The sequence below is a fragment of the Mustela erminea genome, chromosome 7 (assembly GCF_009829155.1).
Source record: "Mustela erminea isolate mMusErm1 chromosome 7, mMusErm1.Pri, whole genome shotgun sequence".
In the NCBI taxonomy this organism is placed as follows: Eukaryota; Metazoa; Chordata; class Mammalia; order Carnivora; family Mustelidae; genus Mustela; species Mustela erminea.
In genome coordinates, this window is record NC_045620.1 from 111,355,025 (window position 1) to 111,380,725 (window position 25,701).

The 25,701-nt window shown below is 48.0% G+C and overlaps 1 protein-coding gene across 2 annotated transcripts; it reads left to right on the forward strand.

The window, feature by feature from the left end:
• On the forward strand, positions 1-25,701 carry CDC42EP3 (CDC42 effector protein 3). 2 transcript variants are annotated; one of them, XM_032352951.1, is made up of 2 exons: positions 1-278; positions 21,890-25,701. In XM_032352951.1, the coding sequence occupies exon 2, from the start codon at positions 22,131-22,133 to the stop codon at positions 22,893-22,895; it is 765 nt and encodes a 254-aa protein (XP_032208842.1). In that variant the 5' UTR covers positions 1-278; positions 21,890-22,130; the 3' UTR covers positions 22,896-25,701. The 2 variants fall into 2 exon arrangements, with proteins under 2 accessions (XP_032208842.1, XP_032208841.1); XM_032352950.1 differs by lacking the exon at positions 1-278 and adding an exon at positions 838-945.

The following is a 25,701-nucleotide window of genomic DNA, read 5'->3' on the forward strand; positions in this document are numbered from 1 at the left end:
GCAGCGTCGGCTGTTTGCGTGCCCACTCGCTCAGCCCACAGACCCGGGAGTCTCCAGTGCGCCAAATCCACTCTCCGGGTTTTGGCAGCAGCTCCAAAGGGAGCAAGCTGGAAACTGACAAAACACGACCTTTCCCCCGAGCGGGGGCCACGAGTGGCTGGGGCACCCGGGGGCCGGGCAGGGTCGGCGCGGTCAGGTGGCCCTCCCTTCCTTGAGAGTCACCCGCGCGCGGCGCCCGAGCCGCGCCGGGCAAGATCGGCTTGTTGGGACTAGGAGAGGTGGGCACAAGAGGTTTAGTGCAGGTGTCCAGGGTGCGGGTGGAGTCCCTTTGTCCTCGGGCACCCAGGTGCTAGCACCCCGGGGTCCCTCTTTGAACCGAGCTTCTCCCGCGACCTTTCTTTGTGCCGAGGGAGCTGAACGCTGCCGCTCGGAGCGTAGCCGCATCCCTCAAGGTGACGCCAGGGCGGTAACAATGGGTGCCCATTGTACTCCGGGGGCCCGCAGGCGCTGCAACGGCTGACCGCCCCCTCCTCCGCCCGGCCCAGGCGCAGGTACCGCGGCGGGGTGGGTCTAGGGGGCCGCGCGCGCCCTGCGGCCCGCCCCGGCCCGCCCCCTGCGCGGCCGGCCCCGCCCCGGCAGCCCCGCCCTTCACAGGTTCAGAATCCGCGTCCCGTCGCCCCGCGCTCAGTTGGCTCGCACCTTCCCTCGCGGCGGTGGTCGGAGCGGTCTAGGAGCCCAGCGGCGAGCTTGGAGCGTGGGCCGAGCCTAGAGACCCGCGGCCTCGGGCGCCTTCACGCCGACTCGGAGAGGACAGTGCTGTGAGGTGCCGCGCGGGCCGAGTGGGCTGGATCGGCGGGTAACGGGCCGGGACTGCGTGTGCCCTCGGGAGGCGTCCGTGCGGGGCGTCCCGCCCTGGGGCAGCGGCTGGGATCGTCGGGGTGGCTGGTGAGTCGCTGCCTGCCCAGGGCTCCTTCCTCTTTGCCTGTGAGTCTGTCCGATCCGCGGTCGTGGCCGCTTCCGGCGTGCGCGGGGTGCTAGGCTTGGAAACGCACAGGGAGCGGGGATACCGAGAGCATCTCCTTCTCAGCTGGTGTCCAAAGGACCAAAGCCAAAAAGCAAACCGGGAGGGGTTCGGGTGGCACGACCGGGACGCAGAGCTCCACCATTTGTGCCCACCACTTTTCAGGGTGGGGCTGCACGCCTCCGCTGCACCCTCCAAGCTATTGACAGCCATTCTGGGCGCGTATTGCATTTTTCCATCTGAGAACAAACCGCACATGGCTACCGCTCCCCTCCCATCGTAGGCTGGCACTGGGGCCACACTTGGGTGCACCGTGCAGATCTGCGGTGGCACTACCCCCCGGGTGCCCTCTCCTGCCTTGACAGCGAGCATTGTGGCTGGAGCTCCAACCTGCAGGTCTGGCAGTTTATAATTTTTTTTTTTTTTTTTTTTTTTTTTTTTTTTTTTTTTTTGACGGTGGTTTCTGAACAGCTGAAGCGTTTTCAAGATTTTTTTTTTTTTTTTTTCTCCTTGAAACTGCCTTGACACAGAAGAGTATCAGACATGTGAGGACGAATGGATCTGGGCAGTCAGTCATTTTTTTCGTTATGAATTATTGTACTCCATCCCCCTCTCGACTTTGGGAGGCATGTGTTTCATCTTATAAATAGAAAGTAGCATATTTTTTGGCAGGACCTCCTTTATACTGTACAGTCTAGGAGAGGTCAGTTTAAAAATAAATATGCACTTGAATGTTGAATTACCGAGAGCCAGGCTGTGGCTGGGACAAGCTGCGTGGACAGCAGCATCAAAGCCAGGAGCGCAGCTGTGTTGAAAAGAGTAAAAGCCCCAGAGTGCAGCCCAGGCTGACAGTCAAGTAATTACATTTTGTTAAAAAAAAAAAAAGTGAATTAAAATGAAGGCGGGAATAGGAATGTCAGGAGGGTATTGCAACATGAATCTTTCCAGCTCTGGTGTATTTGGGGGAGGCACTGGTTCTATTTACTGAGGGTGTTGGGGGTTCTGGGGAAGGAGGTGCTGGGAAGGAGGAGGGAATTGATGAATGTGTTAGGGAGACAAAGATTTTTCTCCCCACCCCCAACTTTTAGGCCTCACAATATTCAAGAGTTTCTTGGGGGTGCTGCCTTTTAGAACAAGAAATTAGGAGTGCAGCAGATGTCCCTATTTGAATAGCAGGGCCAGCCAGTCTTGGAGACTTCCCCTTCAAATCTCAGGGAGACAAAAGGCTCCCTGAAGTTGTGATCATGCCCCAGGGGTATCTCGAAGGCCATTTAAAAGACTCCTCAAACGTTCTTAGAAAAGATCTTGCGTCTCACAACCAGGAGCTTCTCTTTTTTCCGGAACAGTTCTAGAGGTCTTCTCCTTGACACCACCTGTAATTTGTATGAGCTCCGATTGGCAGTTAAAGAATCACCTAGACCCCTCTGTGTGTGACACAAACCCTTTTCAGAATGGATGTAAACACTCAGGAGATAAGTTGGGGCGGTTGTGAAATGTTCAGCATTGTCACGGGTGGAATCAGGGATTGCCTGTATTTGTATAGTAGAGGAATGGTGGAAAGTTCTTCATTAAGTCTCCCAAAGAATGTCGATTTCCTAAGGGGACCTCACTCACTGAATGCAACACTGAGTACCAGCCTCTGGGCTCGCAGATAAGAACTTTACAGAAATCTGGAAGGGTTTCTGGATCCATGGCAGTTTCTGTTTTCTAGTGGTATCATCTGCAAGAGATTTACATTGTGGATTCCATGATTGGAACATGGAGCTGTGGCTGTGGCAGCAGCTACAGACATGAAATCAGATGGGCTCCCCCTTCCCTCCAAATCTGAGCAAGGAAATTCTGTTTTCTATCTGTTTCTAACGTAACATATAAAGACAGCTAAAGTAATGAGTGTTGCACTTTTTCTTTTCTTTTCTTTTCTTTTTCTTTTTTTGCTTTCCACTGTAAATGTAAAATGTGCAAGAAGAGTAAATACAAAACCCTAAAATTTACCGCAGGAGTGCTCGCATGTGCTGGTTTGTCTTTCTGCTGTCCAGCTTTCCTTTTAGCATGGTGTTTTGTTTTATGTCCAACATACTCATAAAAGCTGCCCTTTTTTTGCTTCTAGAATTCATGGTATTCAACAGCAGTGGGGATAACGTTGTTTTAAACCATATCACCCGAAAATTTTTACCAGGCCATAATTTTTTCCCAAGCTCTGTGCCCAGCAGCCATCACATTTATCCAGTGGTGAAGTACAATTCATAACCTGAAGAGACCCTCCAGAAAGACTGCTCTAATGTTTTCTTTTTAATTATTAAAGTTCTTATTTTTGGTCTGATTTCGTTTTGGCCTGGCCTAATTCTTTTTAACCAGTATCCTGTGTACCTGATTATTCATTGATTGAATAAGATCCTCAGTCAATTTTTAAGTGCAGTATGTTTGCCAGAGAACAAGGATGGTCACTGGAGCCTAGTAGATTCAGCCAGATCCAAAATCTCCTTTACCAAGGACTGCAGCCCCAGAATTCTGCTAATACATCATGCTGTTCAGGACTTTGGGTGAGAAGGGTACTTCCTACGTGGAGCCTGTCCTGAATGCCAAGCAATCTTCTCAGCCCTTTACTTCCATTTAACCTGGTTATTTCTAGCAAGCATGCTGTGCTACAGATGTGAAAGCTGAGGACAGAACTGTTTTATACTTGCCCAAAATTACACTAAAAGGAAAAAATCTAAATATGCCTATATAATTTACTTGGCATGCAGGAGAGGCTAACCCTGCATGAATGTCATACCTCTTGAGGGTAAGGAAATGGGGGGAAAACCCTAAGGCTAAAAAGCCTCTCTGAGTCAGGCTCCCCAAGGCTCAGAGCCTGGCTCTGGCACTTGATACCTATGTGACTTTGAGCAAATTACTTAGCCTGCATACCTCAGCTTAGCAGTTATGAAATAAGGATAATAATATTAACTTTGAGAATGAAATGAGTTAAAAAAAAAAAAAAAGTAATGCACTCAGAACAGTGCCCAGTCCAGAGTAAGCGCAGGAAAAGATTGATGCTTTCATTGTTGCTTTTAGTTTTTTTCTTAGGTCTTTAAGGCTGGCTCTCTTGTTTAATATCCGTAACTACTCTTTAAGGTAGACAGTATTCTTCTTGTTTTCCGGATGAGAACACATCCTCAGAAAGGTTTAGTAACTTGGCCAAGGTCACACAGCTGAGTAAGTAGCAGAATCAGGTTTGAATTCAGGTCTAGTTGACCTTGTACTAAATACCACATCCCCACCCCTGGGGAGGAGGCGCAGGGAGGCTGTGAAATCTGACTCCTGTGAGGGTTTGGGGTTTCTGGCCGAGAACTCCTTTCGTAGTACTCCATATTCAAAGGAAGATGGCAGTCCCTGCCAGCCTTAGGGAAAACCATGTGAATGATTTCATTTTCGAAGATAGTTTAGTGTCCCAGCTGTGGCACCAGTCTTCTCCTGCAGTGGATCCAGCCTCAAAGGGCCAGAGTGAACCTGAGCACCTGATTTACTGCCATAAATGAAGAGATGTGCCCGTGGACCCAAAAGCAAAAAGGAGAAAGAAAAGCTTGGAACATCCAGAAGCGAGCCCAGGATAAGCGGGGGTGAGGGTGAGCCGCATGGTTGCCCTGATGTTCTGAGAGGCCGAGGTCCCAGTGTCCCATGAGCAAAGTGGACGGTCCCATCCTTCAGGCCGGTGACCACACCCACAGTGCCTGGCCCTTCAATCCCCTGGCAGCCAGTGGACCTTTAATACATGTTTCATAACGACACTGCCTTGGGAGGAGCTACGCAAGAGGCAGGAGCCACCAGTAAGCCGGGCAGGAAGGTTCTGTCCTTGGAGGAAGTCGGGCCTCATTAACAGTTCCAAGTTCTACACAGGCCCTGGGCCCTGCCAGATAAGTGTCTGCTGAGACAGATAGAGGAAGGGGGCCTGGGGAACCTACCAGAGGTGGCCTGGATAACCCGCAGGGGGCTGGCCTGGCCTCCGCTGCCTGGGACTTGTGGGAATGTGATTAGCGGGGGCGGGGAGCTGGGCTGCTTGGACCCAAGTCGGGGTTCTGGAAAGCATGGCTCGAAATAACTCCGGTTGCCTCAAAACTAGGAGCAGTAGCCTTCCAGCTTTCCGCCTCCATTTGGAATCTGTCCTTCTCCTGCCCCACCCTTTTAAAGGTTATGAAAAGAAACAGCACCCCACAAACCAGAATAAATAATATAAGTAGCCAAGTAGTTTTACAGCAATAGTTGGGTACATTTCTTTCCTTTTAAAAAAAAAAAAATGCCTTCCTTGGCCTTAATACATTTCTTCAAAGCCAAGTTCACCAGTGTCTCATGATGATGGGCTGAGTTCGACAGTACCCCTGGTGGAAAAGCCATTTTTAAAATGAAACCACAGTTTAATAATACGAATTGCAATATTGATATTTTAAAAGTTCTCTGTTTCTGAAGAGCCAAGCAAACGGATGGATTTGGAAACTGGTGACTTCTGAATTAGTATTTGTGGAATCCTTGTCGCTCGCCCAAGTCATGGATTAATAGTAGAATCCTCGAGTTTCAAGTTTGAAATTTAAAAAAGCTGGTTTTCAGTGATTTGGGCTTTGTTTGCATATTTGAAAAAGTCATTTGCCTTCTAGCCTTTGGTTCTTTGTTAAGCTATGTTGCAGTGATAACACATCTGCAGTTAGCTAGGACACCACCACCTACCTTGGACCCTGAGAGAGGAATAGCGTCCGGAAAGGATTCTTTGGGGAAGTAGCCTGATGAAGGTCCCTTTCTGCAGGACTTTGTAGAGCATTTAATCTGTCAGTGTGTTCCGTGAATCTCCACAGGGAGCTGGTGTCCAGAGTCTCAGATCATTAGCCCACAGAGCAGTTGGCAGGGCTAGTCTGGCAGGAAACACACTCTGGGAGCCACTGAGCCAGAGGCAGAAGCCACACCAGGCAGTCTGCCCTGGCGGAGCTGAAGAAACCCAAGGACTTGTTAGAGTACCACAGGGTGAGTCCCGGCCACAAGGACACACCGGAAGATGCGAGCACACCTGTCATTCTGCTGTTTGATCAAGATAAGCCAAGACTGATGGAAACAATCACAGAGGTACAGGACGTGAGACAGCAGGGTCCGGTCTTAGCCCTGATCCAGAGTAACAGACCTCAAGGTCTGTCTCTTTCGATGAGCTGTTTGGTGCTACAGCACCTCTAGCTGTAGACTCCAGTGAGCCCAGAGCACACGCCAATCAGCATAGCTCTGGTCCCGCTAATAATGTAAACCCCTGAGTTAAAAACAGAGCAGGGCAGATCTGCAGCGAGGAGCCCCGAGCCAGCGTGCAAGGCAGAGAACTTCAAAGCCAGGCCTCTATTTAGACAGCTTACACACTCGGGAATCTGTCATGTTCTGGTGACAACTTGAAGGTCGTATTTGTGGACACATCATGCCAGCGATAAATCACTGTGTGTTTAGTTGAAAAAGACCTGTTCTGTTCAAATTCATTCTAATCATTTAGGCTGCACACATTTTTAAACGAGCCATTTTTGGTTTAACATGGCTTTGCCATTTCAGAATGTATTTGATTTCTTTCCCTTTTAATTTATTTGTTTAACTTTCTTGACTTTTTTTTTTTTTTTTTTTTTTTTTTTTGCCAAGGGTCAGTTCAGACACATAACACTGATTTTAACACAGCAGGAGATGGGGCTCGACTGGCCAGCTGTGTCACAAGGCAAAGCTCAGGTCTTCTCTGGGCAGGCTCTGCCCCTGCCTCTGTGAAGCTGTGGAAGGGGAAGGTTGGGGAGGCAGGGGAAGCAGATGGATGCTTTCCAGGCTCTTTTCTGGCTCTAGGCTGCTGTCTTTCTCTGACTCTTTCTCCCCCTTGTATTCGAGGCATTTCCACAGTGTCTTCTACTTGGTAACACTTCCTGCATTTAAATGATCATTTATTGCCCCTCATGGTGACCTAGGTAGACTCCTGGCTCCTCAAAAGACAGGGAAGAACCTCATTTATATCCGTTTTCTTTCTTTCTTTCTTTCTTTTTTTGTTTTTTTACAACAAAACCTAGTGGAAAAGTAGATAGCCTAACCCTGGCCTGTGACATTACTCTGCCTCTGGCTCGGTCTTCTCTTAGTGTTGTCGGGCCAAAGTCACGTTCACTTAGCAGCTTACTCAAATCCTGGCCTCATAACGTTTCCTCATACTCTTTCCCAGGCGACACACGCACGTTCGAAGGGAGGCAGCACTGGTCCTTTGGTCCTGGTGGTAAGGGTCACACAGGGTGCTCCAAGAAGCAAGCCAGCCCCAGAACTTCCTTCTCGGCTGGGTAGCAGGTGGTGGATGTGAGTGACTAACCAGGAGCTGGATGGCGCCAGGTGAGCTCTCAGTGAGCCCATCGGCTGCAGCCACATGGCCCACCGTGTGCCTATCACAGCACCAAACTGCCAAGTGGTTTTCTTGCCTTCAGATGGCTTCAGAGTGAAATGTCTTCTGTGATGATGTTGATTTTTTTTTTGGCTTCCTGTAAATTTAGTATAAGTTTCTGTTCGTGAGTGGGTTTTGTTCTGTCCCATCTGCGAGCTGCCCTGAGGGGGCAGGTGGGGTAGAGCACTGCCGACCTGTCCCCAGGGCAGTGGGGTGAGGGAATTGGTGACTTCTTCCCAACTCCAGTTTTTTCTCAGAATGAGGAATTATGCTTGGAACCAGAACACCCCCAGGGGGTGGGGGGGGTCACACAATTTAAAACAATCAGTTTATGCACGTGGCTAGGTCCCGATATCTAAAAGAAATAAGGTTGGAGAAAAATCTAAACAGTGAACTTCTGGCCTGGCCTCTTCCTTACACAGCTCTGGTTTCTTGGAATGATTAGTAATCCTTGCTTCTTCCACTGATTTGTCAGCTCATTGCCTAACAGAACTTCGTCAAGCATGTGACATGTGTTACCTCTGCCTAAGAAGACATGGCTACTGTCCCCACTCTGCAGATGAGCAAACTGAGGCTCCCAGAGAAAATTACTGGCATTACTTTGTACCCTTAATTTGGTACCAGGAAAGATGGGAAAAGATGATGAACATTTTAGAAGCTGGTAAGCGGTATTTTGACTCTAAGGATGCTCTTAACTTCATTAAAAAATACTCTATTTTTTCCTTCAAATTCCCTGAAAACTAGGTGTTTCTGCAGACGTAGAATCCCAGACCCTAACATTTCACAGATGGAAGGGTCCTTTCTTTGGCCTTTGTCTCTCATTCTGACAAGATAAAACCAAGGCCCTAAGAGTTGAGTGACAGAAAACGAGTCCTTTTTCTTGGCCCAGTTCTCTTTCAAACTTTTTTTTCTAGCCAAAGCAAAGAAAGAAAATCTTAATATAAACCCAGTCTATTAACAGATTTTAGAATTTTTTTTTTTTAGTGCAAGATGGGGAAGAAATGGGTAGGGAAGTTGGCCCTACTTTTCTCAGTCTCCCTTCCTGTCACCCGTGACCCAGAGGTGACTTCCTTGAGCTCTAAGCATTCCAGGGAACACGGTGTGAAGAACACGGTCATAAAGTACTTCGCCATACTAAGGACAGATAAATCTTACACACAAATCTGTGATTATATCATCTCTGCATGTCTGTAGCTTGCAGACACTTGCCAGGGACTGCTCCTTTAAGTTAGGAGCGTGGCTTAGAGGATGTCTACTCTAACTTCCCCAGGCACAAATGCTTCCTCCATCCCTCCCCTCTGGAATCCGGACTTGGGAGGACTCAGCAGGAAAGCCTCTCCCTTTCTTCAGGCTGATTAACTCAAGTTGTTTTAGATTTCTTCTTCAGACACAGCCCCACCTGGCCTCGCCATGAACTTTCATCACATGCCTAGTTCTGTCCTTGGGACCATACAGATTCCCTCTCGCCTGACAGCTTACCACATATTTAAAGAAAATAACTATAGAGGCCCTTACGTTTTTCTTTTGTGACTAGTAACCATTGATTGTAATTTGCCCAACTCCAAGAAGTCCCATTGGTTCTCAAGGCTGGGAGAATTATACCTGGAGAGAAAGGATGCTTGTCCATTTCCATTTATAGGGGAAGATAATCTTGCCCCATGTCAGAGGAAGGAATTATCCTCTGAGCCAGCTGGAGGTGCGAATTCCTTCTAGTTGTAGAGACTGTTCACAGGATGGACACAAACCATTTTATTGATGACTGCTTTAAGAAAACATTCAGAGAAGAAATGAAGGTCATTATTTTGGTAATAGAATGCTTCCCCTCCTTCATGTTGGATCTAGTAGATGTTCTGGTCTTTCCTTCTATATAAAGATGATGCTGGGTGTCTGCACAGCACTCAGCTCTTATAAACACCTTTAAGAGAAGCAGGGTTGTGGTAATGATCTCCATTTATGCAGAAGGCAACTGGCCCCCACGTGTGTCTGGAGTTCTACAAGGAACCTATAAGCCTGGCTCCAAGGGTTAGCCCAGGTGCCTTCTCCCCTAAGGCCTAGAACCACAGTGAGAGCTCTGTCTGCTGTTGTGTTTGCCAATATGTTCATTCATTCAGTAGGTGTTTTTCTTAAGTACCTGCTCTGTGCTCGTCCCACATTGCTCTTCAAAGCAACCCTTTTCTGTAGAACGTCCATTATAGTCTCTTGAGGTTTCTTTGTACCTCTTGGGCCAGATAAATCCAAATTTCCCCTTAACCCGTTTCGTTTTGAAAGGAAAGGTCAGGAGAGCAAGGTCTTTGTTTCTCCAGGGCCTCATTCTTTAAGATTGGCTTAAATATAACTAGCGAATCTGCATTCAGGGGAAGGTATTGTCAATTTATTCTTGAGTCTTGCCTGTCTCTCTGAGACGCTATTTGCACATTGTAGTCAAAGATAGAAGCTCTTTCCCTTTCAAATAGCACGATGACAAATATTCTCTGCCTTAATCCCGAAGATCTGTAAGAGCCTATAGAATTACTGGAGCTTGCATTGATAGCCTCTAAGATTCTTACCCTGCGTGGATAGAGAAAGGCTAAAATGTCTTACACATGGATAAAGGGAAGAAAGCCTTTACCACAAGAGGCCACAACTCTGTTGTTAAGTGATTTTTTTTCTCCCCCATAGGAGTCCTATAAAGATTCCATCTTGGATTTTCAACAGGATGGGCGGGGAAGGAGGAAGTCAAGGCAGTCTCTTTCAAACTTTCTCATTGTTTATTCATTCAACAAACATTTGTTCAGTGCCAACTATGAATTAAATCCAGTTGTGTCTCCCCAGAAGCAGGTGGCCTAGTGGGAGACCCAGTAGTAATAGCAGCAAAGTGTGCTGGCTGATGGGTCTGAGGTATCAAGTAGGTATGGTAGAGGCTTGGTTTGAGAGCCCTTGGGGGACCTGGCAGGAAACACCAGCTGCAAGGCTGGGCAGGACCCTAACTGCTAAAGCGGGCCTCACACGAGTTGTTTTCTGTCCAGGCTGTAAGGGTGGGCTGGCCATCGAAGACGGAGAGTGACAAGGTCACTTGGGCACTGAGGCTGGCTCACTCAAGGAGATGAGGCTGGAGGCGGGAAGACAGGTGAGGTGACAAACGCCCTTTGCAGGAGAGCGGTCTGGAGGCCTAGAAAAGGCTGAGGCCCTGGGGTTGGTGAGGGGAGACCGCAGTGGGCCTTAAAGTGGAGAATGAGGCAGGGAAAGAAGTTGGGGATGACAGCTGGGCTTTGGATTTGGGTGCCTTCCTGCCATTTACCGAGGGGAAAGTGTCTTGTGCTAGGGAGGCAGGAGGAAAGATGGCACATTCGTGGAGTAAGTTGAACAGGAAGTGCCCCGGTGGGGGGTCTGGGGAAGCCAAGTGAAGTCTAAAAAGACCAGGGGCGAAAAGTCCAGCGCTGTCTGCGAAGGAGCGGTGTTTTCTTTGTGTTTGTTTTGTAATTTCTAGCTACTGATACTAGCGTGCACAACGAGTACCTTGGGCCCAAGGAGAAAAATCACTGATCCTGTCCTTGATGGTTATGGCAATGTCAAAGAGCTTCTGGTAGCTCTCTTTTGATTTCTTTACTCATCTTGTCATCAATGGGCCTTGGTCCACAGAACTACCTTTGGTAGTTAATGAGACTTGTTATATATGAACTAATGACTCTAACTGGGAAGCTACCATTAAGGGGGGATTGTTGAAGCCACGTGCACGGTTGTGACTGCAGAGGGATTGTTAAGGGTTGGGGGATGGACAGCAATTGTCCAGCCCTGTGGAAATGCTGTATCTGGGGCAGGGGCTCAAACTTCTTCTGTAAAGGGGCCAGTTCATAGTTTAGACCTAGAGGGCCACATAGCCTATCACTGACTACTCAACTCGGACCTTGTCCTGTGAAAGCATCTCTCCAGGGGTTTCCCAGCCCCAGCACTACTGAGAAGTGGAACAAGATAATTCCTTGTTGTGGGGGGGCTGTCCTGTGCATTGAAGAATGTTTAGCATCTCTCCTGTTCTCACCCGCTAAATGCCAGTAGCACCACCACCCCCAGTCACGAGAATCAAAAATGTCTCCGGATATTGCCAAATGTCACCTGGGTGGGGGTGTGGAGTCACCCTCAGCGAAGAACTACTGAGCTACAGACAACATATAAATGAATGGGCATACATGTGTGCTAATAAAACTTTATTTACACAGGGATGCCTGGGTGGCTCAGTTGGTTGAGCGGCTGCCTTCGGCTCAGGTCATGATCCCAGGGTCCTGCGAGTCCCACATCGGGCTCCTTGCTCGGCGGGGAGCCTGCTTCTCCCTCTGCCTCTGCCTGCCTCTCTGTCTGCCTGTGCTTGCTCACTCTCTCTCCCTCTGTCTCTGACAAATAAATAAATAAAATCTTTAAAAAAAAAAAAACAACTTTATTTACACAAACAGGCCAAGGTCTGGATTTGGCCCACGGACTATACTGGCAGACGCAGAGTCTAAGGGATGGATGAGGGGAAACTAAAAGGGTTTATTCAGTAACATGTGAGGGCCTCTGGTACTCTTTGCCCAGAGAAGGTTCTGTCAGAATCCATTGTAAGGAGGAGATTTTTATCAACAGTAGCTCTTACTCATAGCACCTTTGCCTTCCTCCATTTTATTGAGCTTAACACCTACCTGAAGGTACCAGACATAAAATCACAAAACCAGAAAACCAAAATAACAAATAACAGGCTCTTTAAGAGTCCTCAGAAAGCCTCCTGTCCGCGCAGTACCGAGCCTGGATTACGTGACGTGAGTTAGAGAATTTTCTCCGGGAAGGAAGTGACTAAAGCGGATCTTGAGGGATGTTATGAGTAGGGGTTGATGGTAAGAAGGTACGAGGACATTCCACATAAGGAACATAGGGTTTTTAGTTTCAGAAAGTTGCAGGGAAGTGAAGTGTCCCCCGTGAAGGAAGGGAGCCATTGTCCCCAGTGAAAGCCGCGTGGTGGTTGTGCGCCCCTGTGCACGTGCTTCCTCTGGGAAAAGAATTAACGGCGTTGAACGCTCTTTTCTAGAACAGGATGTTTGTTTTTCTCTTCAAGCCTCAGGGGGCTTTTGTCACTGCAAAATTTTAATCTTTTGGCTTTTCTTTTACATCAAGTCAAATTTCTTTTGACAAAATTCTTTTGGTTGGTGTCTAGGACCATTTTATTCATTCTTGGTTGCTGACAAGGTGCAGGTACTATCTCTGCCTCCCTTTGATGTTGAGATCATAGTGTATCGCTTCTTCTTTGTCCTGTCAGACCTGGAGGCAGGTAATCTGCGGTGGCCATTCCATCCTAAAGTCACTTGTGTGCCAGTTGTCCTGTTAGCCAACCAGGAGCAATTAAGAGCACAGACTGTGGAGTCCAGTGGTGGCTGAAGTCCTAGCTCCTCCACGGCTTTGGCTGATTGACCTGAGATATGGGCTTAATCTAAGATTGTTTCCTAACAGGTACATTCAGTACCCGCCTGGCCCATAGCAGACACTCACATGTTAGTCATTCATGTTTACCAGTGTAAATTCCTTAGAGAAACAGGCATTTCAATCTTGCCACTTCCTTGCAGATCCCCTATAGACTTGGACTGGGGGTTGGCACTTGGGAAGCAAACCAACTCATCCCTCATGATGGAAGGGTAGTAGGGGTTATGGGTTTAAAAACTTCTTGACTTGATGTTCACTGTGTACTCTGTGTAGTGGGAGGGAAAGAGAAGATCCAATTTGTGTCCATAGAAGAGCCTGGTTTGCCTGGTCTGAGAGGATGTTCATTCATTTTTGAACAAGTATTTGTGCATAGATATTTCTGTACAAATAACACAAGGGAGCCTGCCTTGAAAGTAGATGGAGAATGGGATGGCCACTGCCAGCTCCCAAAGATCACTAGTGCTGGTATGAGGTGGAGAAGCCATGTTTCAGCCCATCTGGTGAGAATGAATGATTTTCAAGGGCTAGGGTAGGTTGGGAGAATAACGTGGAGGATCCCATTATCTGTCCTTTCTCCCTAACAGAGAAGAAGAGTAATCAAGGGGCCTAAACTTTGGGGTCTAATTCTCTCTGTATTGATAGTTTCATTGCTGCTTCACAGATCAGGTGGGCTCCACGAGCCGTTCATAGTAATGGCATCAAGCTAGAGTGCCTGCCTTGGTCCTTCTAGCCCTGACAACGTGCCCCATGCAAAGCTAGTTGTGGTACATGAGTCAGGCATTTTGAGAGAACCTGTCCTCCTCCTGGCTTGCTCCAGCATCCGGGGATCGATGTCCATATTGAGTCCTCCCCAATAACCGATTTTAATAAGGAAAAAGGGTGTTTAATGGCCCATCTTCAAAAGTGCAGACTTTTCGAGGTGGAGGTGCCGTCTTCCAATTTTGCCTCTTAAAAAACCTTTCAACTAGTACAATTAGATCCTATAAAGATGAGGCTTGTACACGAATTAGCAGTGAGTCTCCCATATGGTATTTTGTGGGTTTCTACAAAGCAGGTCGTAAAAGAAAAATAAATACAAGCTGTTGCTGAATCATAGACGAGACGTCCATTTACAAATAAGCGAAGGTGAGCTGTGTCAGACTGAGTGGGTCCATAAAATTGAGTCCGCTTGGTCTGGCTGTGAGCTCATGGGCTTGAGGGCTAAGCGGCTAGGGGCGGAGCTCACTGAGTGTCACTGTCTTGGCACATATAGCGACGCCATGCTCAGCTTGGATGATACAGGAGAGGATAAGAATCTCAAAATAGAAATGGCATCTTCTTGTCTTCTCATGGGTGGAGTAAAATAGACTAAAAATACAAAAAGCATCCCTTCAGGATGATGTTTATTGGGCATTCTTCTGGTTCCTTTTTTTTTTTTTCTTTTCCTGTATTGGATTTTGACTGAAGTTCGGTGTGAAACATCTAACACCATGATTTTTTCCCCCATGAATTTCAAATTTTTTGATGCAGAGAAGCCCTCCTACAGAGGTTCTCAGAAGGACTCACGTGAGAGCCCACGCTGTGGTAACGTCTTAGCATTTCTGAGCTAGCCGCTGATCATCCCTATGTTAATAAAAACATGGCCATCTTCAAGTAGAAAGTCTAAGAGGTAAAGTCTGTGAGCGTTTTCACAGGCAAATGTGACAGGAGGCCATGAATGATAGTGTCCCTGGGTGGCAGACTGAATGAGCAGGAACCTGCTATGCACCACGGAGGAGGCCTAGGATCAGGGCTGCTCCCTGTAATGTCCCTCAGACCTCGGTCACACACCTGGCAGCCACCCACTCCATCTTTGAGAGAAGCCAAAATCTAGGTGCTTGGACCTTCTGCCCAGTAATCCTAGGGCCTCAGAGGACAAGTTAATTCCTTTTCTATTACAGTTTAATGAATCCTTCAGATGCCTAAAGATTAGTTTTCCCTCAGTCTGAGTTTTTGTTCAGCTGCTCCCCTCCTTCAGCTTCTCACATGTCATGACCAAGTTCTTTGTCTCCCTGTGGGACTCCACAGAACATGTAGGAACATGTTTCAGGTAACCTTTATCCCTTCTGAAGTGTGGAGTCCAGGGGCGCCTGGGTGGTTCAGTCGGCTGAGCTTCCACCTCTTGATTTCAGCTCAGGTCATGATCTTAGTCATGAGCTCCAGGGCCGTGCTGGGCACCACGCTTAACTCAGAGTCTGCCGGGGACCCTCTCTTCCTCTGGCCCTCCCCCGGCTCGCTCTCTCTTTGTCTCTCTCTCACTCTCAAATAAATATTTTTAAAAACCCAATAAATTGGGACGTCTAGGGCCAAATACAGTTTTCCAGGTCTTATCACAGTAGCGTTATTTTCCTGTTGGCGACAGAGAGAACTACCCCAAAGATGGCTGGGAGTAGAGAGGTTCTTCATCCGTCCCTGGGCTAATGGTTCAGACTTGAAGGAGGACCCGTTTCATTTTTCTGCTTGGGGCCCAGGTGGTGCGGCAGTGCTGGGTCTGGGTGCTAAAGAGGGGAGGCGAAGTGAAAAGTGATCAGAAGCTACGATGTCCTTGAAGGATGTGACAGCGAAGCAAGCAAGGGGAAGTCCGCACACACTCACTTCCCGAAAGTAGAAGGAAGGAAAAAGCCCGAAGGTCCCTTGGGATGGTTTCTCCACCCGCCCCCCAGCCTGCCCCTGTTTTTATGCATGTGTGTTTCAAATTAACATTGCAACCTGTTTCATAAGATCTTAGAACTTTTTTTATCCTCTGTCCACTGAGAGTTACTCTAAAAATAATTAGTGGACCAACCAAACATTCCTATCATAAATGGGGTTTTTAAAATCTAAACCTCTTTCTTTCAGATGAGTTGCCAGTCCAGTCAACTCTTAAGTGATGCAGGAACTGATTTTGTGTGTGTGTCACTTCTTAACGAATCCCGTTTCTCTCCAGCTCCTGGCCACTACGCTGCTTTGGTCTTTCTGGCATCATTCTATTTGCCAAAAGGATGTAAGGAAGTGAATCAAAGGGCTTGCTTCAGGGTTTTTTGTTTTTTGATTTTTTTTTTCATTGAATTATTCCTGCTGTGATGATTTCTCTCGCTAACAAACACCGTCACTTGGGCTTCATTCTGTCACCAGAAAATGGAGTGGGTTAGCGTCGTGCCGGAAGGACGGCCCAACACGCTGCCATTCTTATCAAAACTGTCACTTCCCCTCGGGTCCTTTTGTATCCTGGAACCCTTGGATGTCTCATAAATTCCTGTAAGCGGGGCCTGTGCATTTGCAGCGGGACTCTGGGTCCCCACATCTGCCGGACGTTCTCTCTCACCTTGATGAAGGGTGACAGACCACTGGCCAGGGAGTTGACCCCTTTTGTTGGCAAATCTGTCCTCTTCCAGTGCCCAGGGACTGGGACCTTTGTTTTCTAAGGTATCTAACTTCCCAGATGAGTATTATCTCAAGTATCATCGAAGGGGGAAAGAGGGAAAGAGAGTGATCCAAGAACACAGAGAAAGGGATTAGCAATCATGGAGAGTTCCAATTTCAGGGTCAAGAGGCCGGTTTTTGAGGAAAGGCTACACATGGGAAGATTTCTTCCTGGTTTCCTGTTTCTTTCTTGCCTTCTTACCTTCCTTCTCTCTGACTTTCTGTCTTTGGATCTGAGGAAGACAGTGGGAGTCGAGAAATGATGGCAACACAAGAAAGCGAGAGCTGGGGGAGCCCCCAGTGTAGGCGGGCAGTATCCTGCGGGTGTTTCTGTACCAAGTGGTCGCAGTAGTCCTGCCCGGTAGAAAAAGGCCCGCAGTTCTCTTCATCTGGTCTGTGGAACCGCCGGAGGGCCTGCTCACCAGTTGTGGGAGAGTAGTTCACACCTAGCCTGTGAGCCCCTCCTTCCTCACTCCCACCCCATCCTACAGCAAGCAAGCCCCCTTCCTTCTGCGCAGAGGTGTCCGCCTGACTCAGGATCCCCCACTGGGATTGGATTCATCCTTGCTCTGTCCACTGCCACATCTGTCAGCTGCCAGCGGCCTCCTGGAGCCCAGGTCTCATTTTGTGAAAATGATGAGCAGGGACAGGATTTTGTGCTGGACATTTAGGACCATCCCATCGCAGAGTGTCGTCTGGGTCACTAGCCGCGGTCTGGACGGGAGCTGTCTGCCCCAGCCCAGCGCCTCTTCCTGCCCACGCTTCCTTCCACCTGGACACTTGCTGCATCCTTATGTCTCTTGCCTCTTGCCTTTTCTCATTACTTTCTGACCACAAACCCTTCTCTTGGGAGATCTTCATTCTGCCAGGTCCCGCTGCTGCCTCTTAAACGTGACTGCCTGGTCCCCACAGGAAGAGGTGATTTTGTCCCTTGGCCATGCTCTGGTGAGACAAGCTCACCTTTCTTGGGGGGGCAGGGGGAGGTCTCACCCACACACTGCCACCCTAGGTTTCAGCTTTTGAACACAGTTGCCCCCAAAATGTTTGTGTTACGATCCTGTGAGTCAGATTCAGTAGGCTTTTCTGGGACCTTTATATAAAATTTACTCCAAGCTGCAGCCTGAGCCCTAAGCCACCTATTTTGGTTTTTTGAGTGTTTGTTTGTTTGTTTATTTGTCAGAGAGAGAGAGCATGCGCACAAGCAGGCAGAGGCAGAGAGAGAAGCAGGCTCCCCAACCAAGCAAGGAGCCCAATGCGGGACTCGATCCCAGGACCCTGGGATCATGACCTGAGCCAAAGGCAGCCGCCTAACTGACTGAGTCACCCAGGCATCCCTATTTATTTGTTTTTTAAATAGCTAATTGCTCATTCAGTCAGATGTTTCAAAAACCCCCAAACCCTAAAAGGATATACAGTGAGAAGTTTCTTGCCTGCCTGCGTCTGTCATATTCCATCCACTCCTCCCTGTGGGCAGCGCCGTTATGAGTTTCCTGTGTGTGTTTCCAGCGAGACTTCATAGACCTACAAGCTAGGACAAGGAGGGCTGTGTACTTTGGCACAAGTAGATCTGTATACTTCAAAGACCGATATCTCTGAGCTCTTTCTCTATCAGCATACAAAGACCTGCTTCATCCTTTTTAAGGCCTATATGGTACACATTTGTATTAGATGCACCTTAATTCAATTTAACCAGTCTTCCATCAGTGGACAGTTAGGCTGTTTCCAGTTCCAGACTGTTGTAAGTTCCTGGGTTGATAATCTTGTACATGAATTATTTCCCATATATGTAAGTCGGCACATCTCTGTAAGTGGGATCCTGGTGTCCAAGGCATGGGATTTGCAGTTGTGACAGATGCTGCCAAACCGGCTGCTACCCGGGGAGCATCTGTTGGGGCTCCCACCATCGGTGTATGCAAGGCCTGACCCCCCCACCTCAGTTCAGTGTGTCATCACACATCTGTATCTTGAACAGGCTTGGCAGTGCAGTGCCCCCCTTCCTCACGGGGGAGCTGACTGAACTCCTGGCGAGTGTGCTTGTTCAGCGTCGGGACCTTCAACTCGAGCCTGGCCACTTGGCGTCGAGCCTTATAGCCAGGTAGCCTTGGCAAAGGGACTCAAGACTCATCGTCTGCCCTTCAGTGCCTCATTTGTAAAATGGGGCTGGTAACAGCAGCCTCATGGTTTCATATGCAGGAGCCACTATGTTGGAACAGTGCCCAGAACACAGGGCTGCTTGCAGTAGTACTCAGGGTTGGTGGTTCCCAGGAGTGAGTGTGCGCATAACCCCCCCTACCCCGCCCCCGCCCAGGACCAGCCACTTTGTTGCCACTGAAGAAACTGCCCGTTAGTTTCCTGTACTGGCAATGGCAGAGAAGATGCGGGAAAAACAGTCAGGCCAGGAAGGGAAAGGGGGCAGTGATGTACATTGGCTGAGAAGCCCGGGAGCCCAGAATATCCAGAAAGGAGGGGAGGAAGCAGCCAGTGTAAGACGTGCTCACTATTAGATTGTGATCTGTGGGATGGAGCATGGTTGCCCCTGAGTGGAGGAGAAGGACAGGTAAGATGGGCGGGCGGGGCGGGGGGGGGCGGGCTCCATTTCCCCAGCTTTACATCGCGAATCGCTACTCATCTAAAGTTGTAAAACTGACATTTTTGTTCAAAATTCCTTAAAAAAGCAAAACAAAACAAAAAACTCCCATGTATCTGGGAGCTCATAGCACCAGCGCATAGTAGAAATTCAGTACAAATTATTGTTTGCAAAGTCCTAGAAGGCACATCCCCGTCAGGCAATAAACACTATGTAAATGTTTATAGAAAGAAAAATGCTTTTTACAGTATCTTCTCTCTTCTGCCCCTCCATTCTCAATGCCTGCTGCGTATGTGGCCTTCACTCACCAACCCTTTCCTTTCTTTGTGTGGCTTCCTTCCCACCTTTGTGTCCATGCCACTGACCTAAAACCAGCTTCGACCAGGCTGAGCCAGGCTCTGATGAAAGGCTTGCGGTACCCATGGCGGTGGCCGTGGTCATGGCCGTGGCCAGGAGGGGAGGGAGAGCTGTGCGTTCCTGCCCTGAGCCCCTTCCGGGTCAAGTGTTTCCTCTCCCCTTCTCCCCAGCTCACCCAGTCCTTGTTCAGGTGCAGGGCAGTGGCACGGGATCCCATCAGCAGGGCAGAGAACCATTCACTGGCTGCATCCCCATGGTACTTTTCTGCATAGTTTGAAGTACGCTCCCTTGGTTTCTGGCCTCGCATAACCTTGACTCCATGGACGGCCCTCACTTGCTCCTGCGTTGTGGACACACTGTATCTTTCCATGGCAGCTGTCCTCCTGGCTGTGTGTGTGCTGAGGACACCACTCCAGTGGGCAGCTGTCCTTCGGGATGGCCTCCCACCTTCTGTGGGCTCGGTGTCCCCAGCAGCCCCTGCAAGCTGTCATCCACCGTGCGGTGCCCAGAGGCGCCGGGAGGCAATACCAGCTACCTGGGGTGGTGGGGCCCGGGCTGTTACACGCTTAACCAGGAAGTTCTGAGGTTGGGATCCAAGGCTTTGGATTTGTAACATTTGTGACAGCCACTAGACTCAAATTCGAGGAAAAACAGAGAACGTCTGGACCCGCTGGCCTGGCTTCTTACACACGCATGTCCCCTTCTCCAGTAGCAGTCATCTCTGTTAGTGACACAGTGTTTCCTTGGGACCCTAACCTCAAATGGGAAGTGGCACGTTGGGGAGCTTGTTGGAGCCAGGGCCTTTGTCAGGACTAAAGAGAATGAGAAATGGCAAGTGTGTGGTCCCAGGTGACAGCTGGGTTAGCGAACTCCGGGTTCAGACCCCCTCGCGCTGCCGGGGCCGCCTCCCCGCACACAAAGGCAGGGATGGTGGGCCTCTCCCGCTCATCGTTCTCTGCCTTGTTGAGCTTGGGTGCAAGCCAGTTCCCAAACAGAGCTAGTTGGTCCCTTGCCCATGGGTACCAGGGCACAGTTCTTTCCACCTGCCACAGGGAAATGAATGTGAAGCTCTCGCCGAAAGGAAAGAAGTATGCAGTGGATACAGACGGCCTCTGGCTGCTACAAAGCAAATGTGTCTGGCTCTCTTCAAGCCACCACCTGACTCAGCCCTCCAAGTATTTATTTATTTATTTGTTCCACTGCCCGTGGGAGAGGAGCCCGATGGGAGAGGTCTCAGCTGAGCCATTTCAGGAATTCTCACAGTGGGAAAGGTTTTAGCTTCCCCATGTCAGTTGATGTGACTGAAGAGTTAGATTATTTTTAAGAGATGAACCGTTTCTCCTCTGTAAGATGAGAACGTGGAGCCCCACACTGCCCAGCTTAGCATTTCTGATTGTGCTGAGTGGCGTGTGCAAGAGGGGGTGTGAGCCTTCCACGTTGGTAATGCGTGACCACAAGCTTGGTGGCTTACATCACTCTCTAGTGATTGTCCCACAGTTTCTGTGGGTTGGGAGTCCAGGCAGGGCTTCGCTTCGGGGTCTTACCAGGCGGTGAGCCAGTTGTCAGGGCTATGGTCTCATCAGACGCTCAACTGGGGAAAGAATGCACTTCAGGTTTCCTCAGGTTGTTGGCGAAATTCATCTCTGTCGGCCCTCCCTCTCCATGGCAGCTTATCCTTTCAAGGCTAGTGAAGGGAGACTTTCTCAGTCTGCTAAGATGAATATAACCTAACCAAGGGGGGAGCATTCCATCCCCTTTGCCATATTCTTTAGGTTAGAAGCAAGTCCCAGGTTGTGTCCACAAAGGCATTAATGCTAGGAGCCACATCACGGAGGTTTCCTTGGGGTTCTGCCCATCCCAGGGAGAGGATACATGCTGTATCAGTCAATGTTCCAAAAGTATTCCCAAGGGAAGACCCAGCCTGTTATAGATGATCACACTGGTTTTTTTCTGTGAAAAGAAGCCGTTTGAATCTTTTCCTTCCATCTCAGAATGCCCCACGTCCTGAAACCCTTGGCAGCCCAGTTCTCTGCACTGTGACCTGATCCCAGCTGTAGTTGGCTGTAGGTGACTGAGAAAGGGTGATTTTTTTTTTTTCTGACTCCTGAATCCCTGTTTTCTCATGTGTAAGAATGCAGTTTGCTCCCTCTAATAACCACTGTCACTTAGTAAATATTTCCAGTCCCTTTGCTGATAGGACTGTTCGCTGTAGTGCATTAATTTTATTTAGACATGGAGCTCAATGACAAAATACGATCAGTCTTGCTAGCGTGAACACCAAACAAAAGAGAAAACACATTTGAAAGCAAATCTGCTTGTATCTCGGAAGCTGAAATCACTCTGGTCATGTGCTGACAGCAGTACTTAGAACAGAGGAAAAATCTAAAATCTTAGACACATGTAGAAAATTGTGTCCATAGCCATGTTTGGAAAGTGCTGATGTCATAGGTGTGAGGTTTTTCGATATCTTTCTTTTTTTTTCCTTTTCTCCCCCTAAAAGAAGACTGTGGTTAGTGGACCCTTAGTAGAAAACCCGAAGATAGAGAGAGAAGACAAAATCAAGTGTGGCTCTTGACAGAACTGTTCCTGCCATTATGCACAGGCTCTGGTGAAAAAGGCGGGCCCTGGTGAACCCCAAAGGGCAACGTGCTAACTAAAACCTGCTTTGGTTTCCTTTTTCCAGGTTTCTCCCCACCGTGGAAGGGGTTGGATGATGTACCTCGCTCTCTGGGACGCCCCACTTGGCTGTAATCTCAGGAAGGCCTCTTAAACCCCGGCTCATCCCGCAGCCACTTCTGGAAGCTACTTGAGAAAAAAAAAAATGATGTGACAGATCCTCTCAGGAAGGATTTTCAGAAACCTAGCATCCGCAGAAGAAAGTGGCCCATTTCCCTTTTGCAAAGTAGACATTCTCGGATCCCAAAATGCCAGCCAAGACACCGATTTACCTAAAAGCTGCCAATAACAAGAAAGGCAAGAAATTTAAACTGAGGGACATCTTGTCCCCCGATATGATCAGCCCTCCCCTCGGAGACTTCCGCCACACCATTCACATTGGCAAAGAGGGCCAGCACGATGTCTTCGGTGACATCTCCTTCCTGCAAGGGAACTATGAGCTGCTCCCAGGGAACCAGGAGAAAGCGCGCCTGGGCCCCTTCCCCGGGCACAGTGAGTTCCTGCGGGCCAACAGCACCTCCGACTCCGTGTTCACAGACACGCCCTCCCCAGTGCTCAAAAATGCCATCTCTCTCCCGACCATCGGAGGGTCCCAGGCACTCATGTTGCCCTTGCTGTCACCGGTGACATTTAGTTCCAAACAGGAGTCCTTTGGGCCGGCCAAGCTGCCCCGGCTCAGCTGTGAGCCGGTCGTGGAGGAGAAGGCCCCAGAGAAGAGCGGTCTGCTGGAGAACGGGACAGGCCACCAGGGAGACGTCTCATGGGGCTCCAGCGGCTCCGCGTCACAGTCCAGCCAGGGCAGGGACAGCCACTCCTCCAGCCTCTCCGAACAGTACTCTGACTGGCCGGCCGAGGACATGTTTGATCATCCCGCCTCGTGCCAGCTCGTCAAGGAGAAGACGAAGTCAGAGGAGTCCCTCTCTGACCTCACGGGTTCCCTCCTCTCCCTGCAGCTCGATCTGGGGCCTTCCTTTTTGGATGAGGTGCTGAATGTCATGGATAAAAATAAGTAATGGACACCATGGACTCTTGTCCTTTGGGGGAAAAGGTATCAGAAAATAAAAACTGAACTAACCACAGTCAAAGAGAAGAGCTTCACTGGCTATGTGTGCAGTTGTGTGTGATGGGTTTTCTAAAATCATGTTCCTACGAAATATTTTTTGTACCTGTGATGCCCTGTTTGCAAAAACAATTAGGAAAAACAAAAACAAACAAACAAACAAACAAACAAAAACCCGTCCTGGCAGAAAGGAAGTGAGTCAGTCAGAACCCGTTTTCGGCAGGCATTGCTAATGTTCAGCTCACATTTTTTTGTTTCCAGAAACGTAGAACTCTGGCTCGGCCAGGATTGGCACTAGCTACGAAGGGCTGCACACGTCACGTTAAAGAACTTGACAATACTCCAGCATTTTCTGAGCAAGAAGAAGTCAAAATTTAATACCTAAGCCTTTTTTTCTAGACTCTTTTCTATATTACCTTATTTGGGCTCACCATAGCGAATTCTTCAGTGTTAAAACTGTTCTCTGTTTTCACATTTGAACAACTCTATGGGTTCGGGGGATTTTCTCGTAGCTCTTATATATCCCGATATATTATATCTATATCGCGCAATTTTGACCGTCAGCTACATGTTGGTAAGACACAAGCGAAGTATTACTGTAACTAAGTTATTTTTAAAGTTAAAATATATTTTTATGTGCCTTTGGCTTTTTATTGCAGAGTCTACATTTTATAGCTCCTACATCAGATGTTGTCATTTGACTTATTTCCATTGGGGTTCCATTGTAAGCTGCGTATGTATATGTTTGGAAAAGTGTATTCATACTTAGCTTTATTTCTTTCTCTTCATCTGTTAGCGTACTTTTCACAGCATCCAGCAATGGATTGTTAAGTTTAAAGGCATAGGTTACTCATGATGCTTCTGCAGAGACTGTGGGCTACACCGTATAATGTTATTTGGAAATATAGGTATTTTAGTACAGTACATACTTGCATTATGTAGGTACTTCATGCGACACAATAAAGAGTAAATGTTAAAATGAAATTGCTTGTTTATAGTAATAACAGGGCTAGAAAAATGGCTTCTCTAAAGTGTACGTGAGCCTTTAAAATAAGAGGCAATTTTCATCCACTCTACAGTTTTGGTTTTTTATCCAAAGGTTTGAGATTCCAGAAACAGGACCCTTCAGTTTTAGGAAAAATGAACATGTGAGATCAGAATTTTTAAGTCAACACTTAGGCCAGCCTTTTAGGACTCATTTCTGTGAATCTCCTAACCTTACATTAACACACTTTGTAGCAAGCTCTTGTAACCCCAGTCCCATCCCTGTTGGACAGATGTTTCCTTGCTGCAGGTGCCATATAAACAAGATTAAGGAGGCTAAAAAGAAGGCAGTAGAGAACATCCTCCTCCCATAAGGAGAAATGCCCGAGGACGTCAGTTAAGGAAACAGGAAGAGGAAATGTACACAGTTCCTGCCCTGCTGTCAACCACCCTTCTTGTCCCTTCAAAGTCCAACACTTGCACATAATAACTTTCATTTCTCCTAGAACTATATCCCTGAAGTGACTTCCTCTCTCAAATACGTCAATGATTGTCCCACCTGGTTTGGAGTTGTTGCAGTTCTAACATCTGATGGCCTGAAACAACCTCTGAACTTAGCAGGGACACACAAGACAACTCACCAACTAGAAGAGGAAACCAGTTTCCCTGGAGCACAGAGTACCTGCCTTAACTTCCCAGCTGCATTTCTATTCCACAATTTTCTAGCATTCTTTTTCTGTTCCAGAGCTTTTGAACACTCTTCATCTTTACTCATGGTCACATTTATTCTTTTACTCTTCATCTGCAGCATGACCTCAAGGAAAAGATAAACTACTAGGTGAAACAGTAATGTTTGCGTATTTCCTCTGTTTGGGTTTGTTTGATAGAATCTAAGTAATAATGCATCCTTGCTGGTATTTAGCTATATTACACTTTCTCTGCCCCCTCTCACAGACAGGCTCCCATTAAGTTCGCTATAATTGAGAGGGCACAAACATGTCCCTGTCACAGAGGAAACAGAGCCACATCCTGCTTATGATTTTGTTAAGTCATTTCTCTGTGGCAGCCCTTCTAATACCTGGTTCTTTCTCCAAGGAGCAGGTGCAGAGCTGGTGGTGGCTTTCTGCAAAAAGGCACTTTGAACTTAGCACCTGCTGAGAGCTGAATTGATGTTCTCAGTCTGTGAACATCCTCCCACTTTAAACCTCATGTATCAAGATGCACGTTATTTGCCAACTCAGAATGATAAGCCACCTGTAACCCAACAACCAGAAAAGACACCATGCAATTTGTGTGAAATAGAGACTCTGTGTTGTAGGCAAGGTTCTTGGAGGTGATCTTTTCCTTGGGCGATGAGACCTAACAGAGGACGTGCTCTATTACTTCTGCCTCAAATTATTTGCTTAAAAAAAATCAAAACATCAGGGTACTTAGCTCTTCCCAAATACAAAGCCATAACTTAACACATTTCATTGAGTCAGGCCCCTGGCAACAAATGCAGAAGACTAAACTGGTTGAACAGAAACCCAGGTCTCCAGAGTCATGGTCTCCATTATGTTATTCATACTTAGAGTTTTTTAAGTCTCTGCACAAAAATGCTTGAAGTCATGGAATGGAGAAAGTCATGAATCCATTAACTTGATAAATGTTTTTAAACAGACAAAAGAAAAGTATACATTCCATGATGGCTTTGCTCCTCCTAATACGAAACCTGGTGAGACTGAATCGTTTCGTTGTGAAACATACAAACAATAAAGCAAGTTGATGTGATGGTT